This window comes from Rhinoraja longicauda, chromosome 6 (assembly GCF_053455715.1).
Source record: "Rhinoraja longicauda isolate Sanriku21f chromosome 6, sRhiLon1.1, whole genome shotgun sequence".
NCBI lineage: Eukaryota > Metazoa > Chordata > Chondrichthyes > Rajiformes > Arhynchobatidae > Rhinoraja > Rhinoraja longicauda.
This window is the reverse complement of record NC_135958.1, coordinates 13,288,095-13,300,357: the sequence shown is the minus strand read 5'-3', so window position 1 is coordinate 13,300,357 and position 12,263 is coordinate 13,288,095. Positions and strand designations below refer to the sequence as shown.

The 12,263-nt window shown below is 47.4% G+C and overlaps 1 protein-coding gene across 1 annotated transcript in view; it reads left to right on the top strand.

Annotated features, from left to right (window-relative positions):
• The window catches only part of snrkb (SNF related kinase b), a 125,649-nt gene extending 115,319 nt beyond the window's left edge, over nt 1-10,330 (top strand). The window contains exons 4-7 of the mRNA XM_078400484.1: nt 1,125-1,337; nt 7,173-7,316; nt 8,392-8,677; nt 8,822-10,330. Coding sequence (XP_078256610.1) covers nt 1,125-1,337; nt 7,173-7,316; nt 8,392-8,677; nt 8,822-9,601 — 1,423 coding nt within the window. The 3' untranslated portion in view covers nt 9,602-10,330. The remainder of the gene's footprint in view (nt 1-1,124; nt 1,338-7,172; nt 7,317-8,391; nt 8,678-8,821) is intronic.
• Nucleotides 10,331-12,263: the final 1,933 nt, after the last annotated feature.

The following is a 12,263-nucleotide window of genomic DNA, read 5'->3' as shown; positions in this document are numbered from 1 at the left end:
TGCATAATCCCTTACTCCATTGCTGTCCGTGGCTGTATAATATTTCTGCTTCTGTACATAATGCTCCTACACATCACTCTGTGTGGCACTATTCTGTCCATTGTTGTTAAACAACTTCCAAGGTGCCATAGAGTACAATCTGACATTGTGTACATCTATCTCACTTCAATCGTGTATGATATATTCAATATTGTGCAGTGAGAGGAGGGAGAGTGATGTAATTCCAGAGGTTATAATTCTATAATGAGAGGCAGCAGTATAATGTCACGTGTGTGTATCTGCAAGGGCCTAAAGTTCCAGTTGATTGGCACCATGTGAACCTGTTAGTTTTATTAATGGTGAAGACGGTGGAATCTGCAACAGAGCTTTGGTGCTGAGATTAACATGTTCCTCACAAGTTTTAAGTCCTGCCTCAAAGGTAGTTGGAAGTGAAGGGTATTAAAGATGCTTATCATTCTTTAATCATGCATACGATTTGGTCAACGCCAAGATGGAGTTAGATGTGCTTAATTCTGATACTAAGGACAGTCTAACCTCTGTCACTGTAGAACAAGGTAAACAGTGGAGAGCAGTGCCCGACAGTGCAGCGGGTAGACCTGCTGCCTCACAGCTCCAGCGACCCGGGTTCAAACCTGACCTCTGCCGCTGTTTGTGTGGAGTTTGCTCCTCCTTTATGAGATTGCTCAGGCTTCCTCCGAGTGCTCTGGTTTCCTCCCACATCCCAAAGGCCTGCAGGTTTGTTAGTTAGTTAGTTAGTTTAATTTATACCAATATCCAGACCTCCAGTGCCGTCTGTGTGGAGTTTGCATTATCATCTTGTGGCCACGTGGATTTCTTCCCAGTAATCCTGTTTACTCCCGCACCCCAAACGTGTGCGGGTAGGTAGGTTAATTGACTGCAGTAAATTACCCCAGGTTTGTAGGTGAGTGGTAGAATCTATAGGTGATTGGTAGAATCGCCAGAGACCCCGGTTCGATCCTGAGAGGGAATGTTGGTGGGATCACTCTGTGAACAGGCAGGGATTCGACGGGCCAAAAGGCCCCTTCCTATGTCGTAAGGATGTGTGGGACAGCGTGGCAGCCTTCCACTGGTTAAGCATTGCTTTGTCGTTTGTGTTGTTGCAGTTTGATCTCCAGGATGTTGCAGAGGGAGCCGAGGAAGCGAGCATCTCTGGAGGAGATCGAGGACCACCCGTGGCTTCAGGGCGTGGACCCCTCGCCTGCCACGAAACTGAGCCTGCCCCTCACCTCCTACAAGAGCCTATCTGAGGAAGAGCACGAGATCATCATCCAGGCCATGGAGTGCGGCAACATCGCACCCCGGGAGCTGATCCAGGAGTGAGTGCTTTTCAAATCCTCCCCTTCCTTGCTGGCATCTTGGGTTCCGGTTTATTATTGTCACGTACGCCGAGGTGCAGTGAAAAGCATGGTTTTGCACATTATCCAAACAGATCACACTGTGAGGACATGCAGTATCTCTGAAGACAAGGAATGGGTGACGTTTCATCTCTGAAGAAGGGTCTCGCCCCGAAACGTCACCCATTCCTTCTCTCCAGAGATGCTGCCTGTCCCGCTGAGTTACTCCAGCATTTTGTGTAAATCTTCAGTGTAAACCAGCATCTGCAGTTCCTTCCTACAGTTCACACTGTAAATTGAGCAAAGGGTATATTCTAAGGATGGTTGAAAGCGAGTAAAAGGATGTCCGTGCTCAAGAGAGAGTTAGATATAGCTCTTAGGGCTAACGGAATCAAGGGATATGGGGAAAAAGCAGGAACTTGGTACTGATTTTAGATGATCAGCCATGATCGTATTGAATGGCGGTGCTGGCTCGAAGGGCTGAATGGCCTACTCCTGCACCTATTTTTCCATGTTTTCTCCCCGTGACTACGTGGGATTTCTCCGGGTGCTCATTTCCTCCCACATTCCAAAGACATGCAGGTTTGTAGGTTAATTGGCTTCTGTAAAATGTCCCTAGTGTGGGATAGAACTAGTGAACAGGTGATTGTTGGTCGGCACGGACTCGGTGGACCAAAGGCCCATTTCTATATTGTATCACTAAACTAAACTAATACCATTCATAACTTCATAAGGAGCAGAATTAGGCCATTCGGCCCATTGAGTCTACTCTGCCATTCGATCCTGGCTGATCTATCTTTCCCTCTCAACCCTTCTACTGACTTGTCCCCATAACCTTTGACACCCTTTCTAATCAAGAACCCATCAATTTCCACTTTAAAAATACCCAATGACCTTGCCTCCACAGCTATCTGCAGCAATGAATTCCATGGATTCATCACCCTATAGTTCCAACTCAAGTACAATTATCAGAGCACAGGGGAAGATACAGAGCGCAGAATATAGTTCTCAGCTTTGTATTGCATTGTAGTGCATCTGTTTGGCGGGGTTGGTGTTTATAAATGAGGGGAAATCGTTTAGAATGTGCCCTATCTGAAATGGAGAGGCGTTTCCTGTTTAACTGAGCCCACCATTTGAGCAGTTTCCTGAGCGCAATGCTTATGTTCTTTGACCTTTAACGGTGCAGATCTACGAAAAACTTCCTCCTGTTTAAATCCTCGCCTCTGATAGTTTGCCAGCTCTGTCATCTCTCATGTCGCTGTGTGAGGCGGCCCAATAGTTAGACCCAGTAGAGAAGATCATAATTTCAAGGAGCAGAATCAGGCCCATTGAGTCTGTTCCACCACGTGATCATGGCTGATCTATCTTTCCCTCTCAACCCCATTCTCCTGCCTCCTCCCCATATCCCCTAAAACCCCTACTAATCAAGAACCTATTCATCTCCATTTTATAAATACCCAATGACTTGGCCTCCACAGCCATCTGTGGCAATGAAACCACAGATTCACCACCCTCTGGACAAAGAAATTCCTCCTCATCTCCATTCTAAAGGCGCATCCTTTTATTCTAATGCTGTGCCCTCTTGGTCGTAGACTCTCCCACTGCTGGAAACATCCTCTCCACATCCACTCTATCCAGGTCTTTCATTATTCTCTGCTTTTCAATGAGATTATCCCCCCTCCTTCTTCCAAACTCCAGCGAATACAGGCCCAGAGTCATCACCCTCCTCATACGTTAACCCAGTCATCCCTGGGATCATTCTCATCAGCCAGCTTAGGCAGAACTGGAGCACCACTGGCACAGAGTTTAATTAGAGTTCAGTTTATTATCACGTGTACCGAGGTACAGTGAAAAGCCTTTGTTGCCTGCTAACCAATCAGCAGAAAGACAATACATGATTACATTTGAGCCGTCCACAGTGTACAGAGAGATTTTAAAGGGTGGAGTGATTGTAAAGCGTGATTGCAGATCCACTTCTGTGACTAGTGCACAAAGAGTTGCCTGGGTTGGGAGCCATCTTGGATCAGGCATATGTACCTAACTGGGGTCCACAGAAGTGCTCCCATTGGGGGTAGGCCAGCCTGCATGGGATGGAGGGGAAGGAAGAGCAAGTCTGGGGTTCAAGCAAAGATAATAGAGCAGAGCAAGATAGACCACCCAACCCTAAAAACCATAGTATGTCATGGTGCCATTTTAGGAGGCAGAAACTTGCAGAAATATTTAAAAAGAAAAATAACAAAAATCTGTGAATTGATAGATGAGATATATTCTGCATTTTTATGGTATCATCACACATACTGTTCCCCCAAAACACTGATTACACTGCGAGAGGCATAGTGAATGGCGGGTTTTGCCTACTAAAATGGCGGACGTTACGCTCCTTTGCATACTACACTTCCGTATAGGCGATTTCAACAGAGTGGTCCATCTTGCTCCTCTAGTATCTTTGGGTTCAAGTGAGGTGGAGTCTCTCTGCCTTCCCTTCCGCTCCGCTTCAACTGCAGTCGAATATTTTCACTGTGACAACGAGCAGACGTATTTGATCCCTAATGCAGCATGTAATGTACCATGGCAAGGTTAGGAGCAAGGCTCCAGGGCAGTCAGACTGAGAGCTTTATAATTAGGTCGTCATGTCATTATTGCTAATATATTCCTAAGTATGACACTGAAGTAAAATTGCCCATTGTAGGATTAATGAAGCCTTCAGCTGATTGGCATTGGGATAACTACTCAAAGTGCTTTTCTTGCCCAGTGTCTGGGTATTAATTCACTTCTCGGTGATATGTTGAAACTCAATTTCCAAAATAAAAAGGTTTGTGAAATAAACTGGCTGGGGCCTTTTGGATTGAGCTGACCATTTTAATAAGATAAATGCTTTTAGACTTTGGAAATTAGAGATAGAGAATGGAAACAGGCCCTTCGACCCACCGACTCAATGCTGACCAGTGATCACCCCGTACACTAGCACTAGTGACTACATACTAGGGACAATTTACAATTTACCAAAGCCAATTAACCTACAAACCTGCATGTCTTTGGAGTGTGGGAGGAAACTGGAGCACCTGGGGAAAACCCACATGGTCACGGGGAGAACGTACAAACTCCATACCGACTGGACCCGTAGTTAGGATCGAACCCGGGTCTCTGGCGCTGTGAGGCATCAACTTTACCACTGCGCCACCTAGCCTCCCTACTTTTTGTTTTTCGAATGGAAAACAGGCTTTAGTTTATGCGAGGAAGCAGGGTGCATCTTCCTCAGTGGGAGACGTGAAGTGGTCAGAAGTGTGGTCTTCATTGAAGCTGGTGGTGGGGGGCGGCATGTTTAAATTGATTCCTCCTATAGTGTTGTGCGTGAATCAGGAAGAACATTGCACAGTCCCCTTTAGAAAGTGTGCCCTCCGCCCACACGGTGATGATCAGGCTGATGAATGTACATCTGCAGCGATTGAAAGACGTTGCCATGAGAAACAATGGATGTGGGATCAACTCTAAGACCACAGTAGCTGCTGTAACGGGAGATGCATTTTACATCTCCGACGCCTTAACCAAGCAATCCTGATAACTTCTCAGTGTGACACCAACCCTTTTCAGGAGGGAAAGAGAAAGCGCAGATTTATTTCTGTTCTATATAATTTATTAGTCTCCTTACCCTGAAATCATGACCTTGTCACTTAATCTTTACCAGATATTGCACCAGAAGACAGAATGATATCATAGCTAATTTTAGCTCATGATGCCATCTGGTGCTCTCCAAGAGGACTGCATGGCTGGGCTGAAGTAATACTCAAAGATCAGCTTCAGAAATAAAGATACAGACCACATTGAAACAATAGACAATAGACAATAGGTGCAGGAGGGGGCCATTCGGCCCTTCGAGCCAGCACCACCATTCAATGTGATCATGGCTGATCATTCTCAATCAGTACCCCGTTCCTGCCTTCTCCCCATACCCCCTGACTCTGCTATCCTTAAGAGCTCTATCTAGCTCTCTCTTGAATGTATTCAGAGAATTGGCCTCCACTGCCCTCTGAGGCAGAGAATTCCACAGATTCACAACTCTGACTGAAAAAGTTTTTCCTCATCTCTGTTCTAAATGGCTTACCCCTTATTCTTAAACTGTGGCCCCTTGTTCTGGACTCCCCCAACATTGGGAACATGTTTCCTGCCTCTAACGTGTCCAACCCCTTAATAATCTTATAAGTTTCGATAAGATCCCCTCTCATCCACACAGGACAATGGAAGTGTGGCCCATATGGCCTCGTGAGCCGATCTTCTCCCTCACTTCCATTCGATCTCCAAATCCTTGTTGGTCAAAAAAAACTATTGATTTCCTCAGTCCTTCTGAGGTATGGAATTCCAAAGGTCCGGAATTCTTTAGACTTTAGAGATACTGCGTGGAAACAGGCCCTGTATGAACTCCGTATGGACAGAATTCGTACTCAGGATGGAACCCGGGTCTCCGGCTGCAACTCTACTGCTGCGCCACCGTGCCGCTCCGCATCTGCCAACTCATGACATTTCTGTCAGTCTCAGTCCTAGTGGTTAATGTCCTATCCCATGTTGGTATGTTGAAAAACATTAGTAGTTAAAGGAGGATGTCCCTGATGTCAACAATGTTTCATCAGTATAGATATCTATAGGCAGCCAGTATCATCAAAGACCATAAGACACTGAAGCAGAATTAGGCTATTTGGCCCATCGAGTTTGCTCCACCATTCGAACATGGCTGATCTATTTTTTCTCTCTCAACCCCATTCTCCTGCCTTTTCTCCGTAACCTTTGACGCCCTTTCTAATCATGAACCTATCACTCTTCGCTTTATAAATACCCAGTGACTTGGCCTCCATTGCAGTCTGTGGCAAAAAATTCCACAGATTCACCACCCTCTGGATACTCTATCCAGGCCTTTCACTGTTCGGTAAGTTTCGATGAAGTCCCCCCCCCTCATCCTTTTAAACTCCAGCGAGTACAGGCCCAGTGCTGTCAAATGCTCATCGTATGTTAACCCAATCATTCCTGGGATCATTCCCGTAAACCTCCTCTGGGACCCTCTCCAACTCCAGCACATCCTACAGTGTCCACAGTGAGCACAGTATGGAGTCTGGAGTGTGTCCCACTGCTATCCCACTACATCCACCTTTAACCATGGGCAGTCCTCCCCATCCTCTCCACCTTGAGCTCCCAGTCATCACATCCTTCCTTTTACTCTGCTGTCAGTGGCAGAGCTTTAATGTGGACACAAAATGCTGGAGTAACTCAGCGGGTCAGGCGGCATCTCTGGAGAGAAGGAATAGGTGACGTTTCGGGTTGAGACGCTAATTCAGACTGAGAGTCAGGGCAGAGGGAAACTAGAGGTATGAAAAAGTACAAAGAACAAATGAATGAAAGGTATGCAAAAGAACAAATCAATGCCAGCAACCATGATCAGGAAAGGTGGAACACACAATGGTCCATTGTTGGCTGTGGAGAAGGTGATAACGACTGGATACAAACAATGAAACTAAACAGGACAACAGTGATGACTTGGGTGGGAGAAGAAAGGAGAGAGGGAATGGAAGGGTTACTTGAAGTTGGAGAAATCAACATTCATACCACTGGGTTGTAAGCTGCCCAAGCAAAATATGAGGTACTGCTCCTCCAATTTGCGCATGGCCGCACACTGATAATGGAGGAGGCCCAGGACAGAAAGGTCAGTGTGGGAATAGGAAAGGGAGTTAAAGTGTTTGGCAACCGGGAGATTGCGGAGTCCAAGGATGAATGAGCAAAGTTGGCCACTTTGCGATGCAGTCAGGTGATTTGTTTCTCACTCTGTTCCAGGGCTCTGGAAGCTGACAAGTACAACCACATCACGGCCAGCTACTTCCTGCTGGCGGAGAGGATCCTACGGGAGAAGCAGGAGAAACAGACCCAGAGTCGGAGCCTTAACCTGGACTACAACTGGCCCTCCCACGTACCGTGCAGGTAATGCCGATTCCACGCGGGCAAACCCTTCCACAGCAGTGGAAACATTTGTGCACGCATTAAATTAACCTGTGATCATAGAAACATAGAAACATAGAAAATAGGTGCAGGAGGAGGTCATTTGGCACTTCAAGCCAGCATCGCCATTCATTTTGATCATGGCTGATCATCTACAATCAGTAACCCATGCCTGCCTTCTCCCCATATCCCTTGATTCCACTATCCCCTAGAGCTCTATCTAACTGATCAGGCAACTGAACCATCCTATCAATGACTAGAGAGTGGTCCTGAGCCACTATCTACTTCATTGGAGACCCTCGGACAACTTTAATCGGACTTTATCTTGCACTGAACGTTATTCCCTTGATCATGTATCGCTACATTGGAATGGATGGCTTGATTGTAATCATGTACGGTCTTGCCACTGACTGATTAGCATGCAGCAAAAGCTTTTCTGCTCCTATGTCTTATGGTCTGATGGTGGAAAAGGTTTCCACTCCCCAATGTTGTCAACCTCACCGAGCAGTGACTGAATTACCCAATCCATCCAAAATGAAACATTCAAGCAACGAGGAAAATATTCCTCGCTTTGCGTTGTTCCCCTGGAAATGTTTCGGGCACCAGATGTTTCATCAGGCGTTTGAGTTTCGTTTATTGTCACTTGCGCCGAGATACAGTGGAAAGCTTTTGTTGCATGCTGAACAGTCAGCGGAAAGACAAATCCTTATTTCAATCGAGCCATCCAGTGTACAGATACATGATCAAGGGAATAACATTTAGAGTGCAAGATAAAGTTCAGTAAAGTCCGATCAAAGATAGTCCGAGGGTCTCCAATGAGGTAGATAGCTCATGACTGCTCTCTGGTTGTTGGTAGGGTGGTTCAGTTGCCTGATGACAGCTGGGAAGAAAGCTGTCCCCGAGCCTGGAGGTGTGCGTTTTCACACATCTGTACGTTTTGCTCGAGGGGACAGGGGAAACGAGGGAGTGGCCGGGGTTCTTTGATGCCTGACAACAGCTTGATGTCCTTCATCTTTAAAGTAAATCGTTCTCAATTCCTGCTTTTGCTCTCTTCCAGGCCATCCCTGTCAGCGACGGATGGCGGCTTTGGAGATGCCACTGACGGCAGCACCTTGAGTGAGAGGCACATTGGGTTTTCGCTGAGGCGCTCGGCGGACGCGAATGGACCCGCGAAGAAGGTGGCGGACAAGACTGAGGGCCTCAGCGCGAAGGAGGTTGTGAAGCTGGCGAGCAGCGGGGGGGAGGACGGGCCGTCGCCCATGAGGATCCTCATGCGCTCCTCGCTGGAGGCGTCCGCCATGCCCAAGAAGGTGTCGGCACTCCAGCAGATCAGCGAGGAAGATGAGGAGGAGGAGGAGGAGGAGGAGGAGGAGGAGGAGGAGGAGGAGGAGGAGGAGGAGGAGGAGAAGGAGGAGGAGGAGGAGGAGGAGGAGGAGGAGGAGGAGGAGGAGGAGGAGGAGGAGGAGGAGGAGGAGGAGGAGGAGGAGGAGGAGGAGGAGGAGGAGGAGGAGGAGGTGGTTCGGGTGGAGGTGAAAGCCGCGCCGAGGCTGAGTGTGAGGGAAGCTCCGTGCGGCCGCCTGACCGGTGAGGCCAGCGGCGGCGCCATCTTGGGCCTTCCCGCCAAGGACAAGAAGCCGGGCGCTGGCGCTGGCGCTGGCGCTGGCGGTGACGGCAGACTCCTGCGGGAGGTGTGGAGCTGCCAGAGGGCCGCCGAGGTCAGCAGCTCCTCGGTGGAAGTGAGGGCTTCGGCGGCGGGACCGCTCTGCTGCAGCCGGTGGGCCGGCAAGTCGGAGCCGCTCCCGCAGTACTTTGGCAACCGGCCGATCAACCTGATGAACGAGAGCAACAACAACAGCACCACCAGCAAAGGGCCGCTGCTACAGGTCAGCGACATCAGCGTGGAGAAGCTGCCCCCTTGCCCGCACTCTCGCCAATGCCCCGATGGCAGGCTCACTCTGCCCGCCCAGCTCAACCCTGACTTACCACAGCCGCTTAACAAATGTGAAGGCCCGAGAGCCCAGAGCCCAAAGCACTTGATTGATCAAATAGCTGAGAACAGTGGTTTACCAAACGACAGTGCCTGCTCTGACAGCAGTGCGGACCCGGCTGTGAACAAACTCGACACCGCCCGGTCGAAGAATGTAAATCTTAGGGACAGGATACTGCAGATTCCCCTCTGTGAGAAAGCACTTTCCTTTAAGATCAAGCCAAACTCCAAAGAGAATCTCCTCTCTTTCGGACAGTTCAACTGTTGTCATGTGATTTAGGTTTTTTTTAAAAAAAGAAGGAAAACTGATGTACTGTGTGTGTGTGTGTGTGTGTGTGTGTGTGTGTGTGTGTGTCTGCACACACTCTGGTTGTAAATATGTATCATCTTTGTCGGAAAAGGGGTGGCACTGTGGTAAGGGGGTTGGAAAGGGATGGCCTTGTGGAGGTTGCTCGCAGCCGTTCCCTCCCTGAGGGCAGTCTGACCCACTGCGGGGTCCAGTCTGGGCGTGCACTGTGCGTGACTCCCCAACCATTTTGCGGTGGAGTTGGCACAATGCACACCCAGAGTGACAGTGTGGGTCAAGGCTTCCCACCCAAAGCCTGGTTGGAATATCAGCTCTTTTAATTCTAACTAAATAACGGGTATAAGCTAAATTTAAAAAAACTGGTGCTCCTGTCTGAGTTGTAACAAGGTGCAGAGGGGAGTCTTTGCATTTTATAAAGTATTTTAGAACATCTGATTTGTGAAAACCATCATTTCCATATTGGGACCCACGTGGATAGTTATGTGGTTGTTTGTACGCTTTAGGCACAGACCCGGGTTCCCATCTTACACTTCCAGATATCGTTCACCATTAGTCGATGAAGAGTTGTTGTTTGCAAGATCTACTCGTTACATTACTGTGCACTGACAACAGCTTCAGCCCTGTGACACACGGCTGATGCATGCACATATTAAGTGTACCTCTTTCATTGTCACCTTTATATTAAAAAGAACCTAGTGTGTTTGCAGAATAACTTTCACGGGTCTGTTTTGTTATCAGCACAACAAGCAACGGCTTTTAACTTTCAACACCACACCGCATGCCCAACTCTCATACTCTGGAAAGCTCCGGAAATCACCTTAGGTTCATAGGTCACGGGACCAGGATTAGGCCATTTGGCCGATCAATTCTACTGCTGTGAAGATAAGTCCGGGATGATAACAAGAAAACAAAGAAAGTGACTTTGAATGAATAAATTCACCACATCTTAAATGGGCGACCCCTCATTTTTCGACCATGACTCCTAGTTCCTGATTCCAAGTTCTCTCCCAAAAGGAGAATATTCTCCTTGTCAAAACCCCACAGGATCTTATATAAGTTCATGTTCATAAGTTATAATGAGAGTTCACACAGAGAGTGGTGAATCTGTAGAATTCTCTGCCTCAGAAGGTAGTTGAGGCCAGTTCATTGGCTATATTTAAGAGGGAGTTAGATGTGGCCCTTGTGGCTAAAGGGATCAGGGGGTATGGAGAGAAGGCAGGTACGGGATACTGAGTTGGATGATCAGCCATGATCATATTGAATGGCGGTGCAGGCTCGAAGGGCCGAATGGCCTACTCGTGCACCTATTTTCTATGTTTCTATGTTTCTATAAGAGTAGAAGTAGGCCATTCGGCCCATCAAGTCTACTCCCCTATTCAATCATGGCTTATCTACTTTTCCCCCTCAACCCTAGTCTCCTGCCTTAACCCCATAACCTTTGACATCTATATTAATTAAGAGCCTGTCAATCTCCGCTTTAAAAATGCCCAATGATTTGGCCTCCACAGACACCTGTGGCAATGAATTCCACAAATTCACCACCCTCTGGCTAAAGAAATTCCTCCTAATCTCCTTTCTGAAGGTACGCCTTTCTGTCGAAGGGAGTCGACCCGAAAAGTCACCTATTCCTTTTCTCCGGAGATGCTGCCTGACCCGCTAAGTTACTCCAGCATTTTGCGTCTATCTTTGGTGTATCAGTTCCTTCCGACACACTCTTTTTATTCTGATGGTCTGATGAGATCAACTCTGTTGACAAAATTAGACCTGTTGCCAAAAGTTAGTATTGTATAATGTTTTTAATAATGGAGCTGACCCCCAAGTTATGGGAGAATTGTGTTCCTGGAAACAGTCAGGATCACAATTTTCCATAAAGTGAAGCCGCATCATCTGTTTTTGTGTCCAGAAGGTAGTGTTAAATTAAAAATGTTGTTTGTTTATTTTTTTTAATCATAAATTCTGTAAAGACAAATTTTTGGGTAGGATGTTTAATTCTGTAAGGGTGTGTTTCCATTATTCAAATAGACATAGGTTAGCCTCTATATGGCATCTTTTACGTGGTTTCCTTCCAAGCCAAGGGGCGTGGTACAGTGGCACAACAGTAGAGTTGCTGCCTTACAACGTCAGAGACCCGGGTTCGATCTTGACCACGGGTGCTGTCTTTACAGAGTTTGTACATCCTCCTTGTGATCGCGTGGGTTTTATCCAGGTCCTCTGTTTCCCTCCCACACTCCAAAGACGTGCAGGTTTGTAGGTTGATTGGCTTGGGTAAAATTGTAAGTTGTGCCTAGTGTGTTGGATGGTGTAAGTGTATGGGGATCGCTGGTCAGTGAAGGTTCAGGAGGCCAAAGGGCCTGTTTCCATGCTCTAAAGTCCAAAGCAAAGCCAATATTCGGGTAAACATAGGTGCCTAGAAAATAGGTGCAGAACGAGGCCATTCGGCCCTTCGTGCCAGTACCACCATTCATTGTGTTTATGGCTGATCATCCGCAATCAATAACCCATGCCTGCCTTCTCCCCATATCCCTTGATTCCAGTAGCCCCTAGAGCTCTCTCTAACATGTAACATATTTTGAAAAAAATATTTGTTTCTTTATTACCCTTGTAGGTTCCTGTGTGTTAAGACTACTTGCCTCCA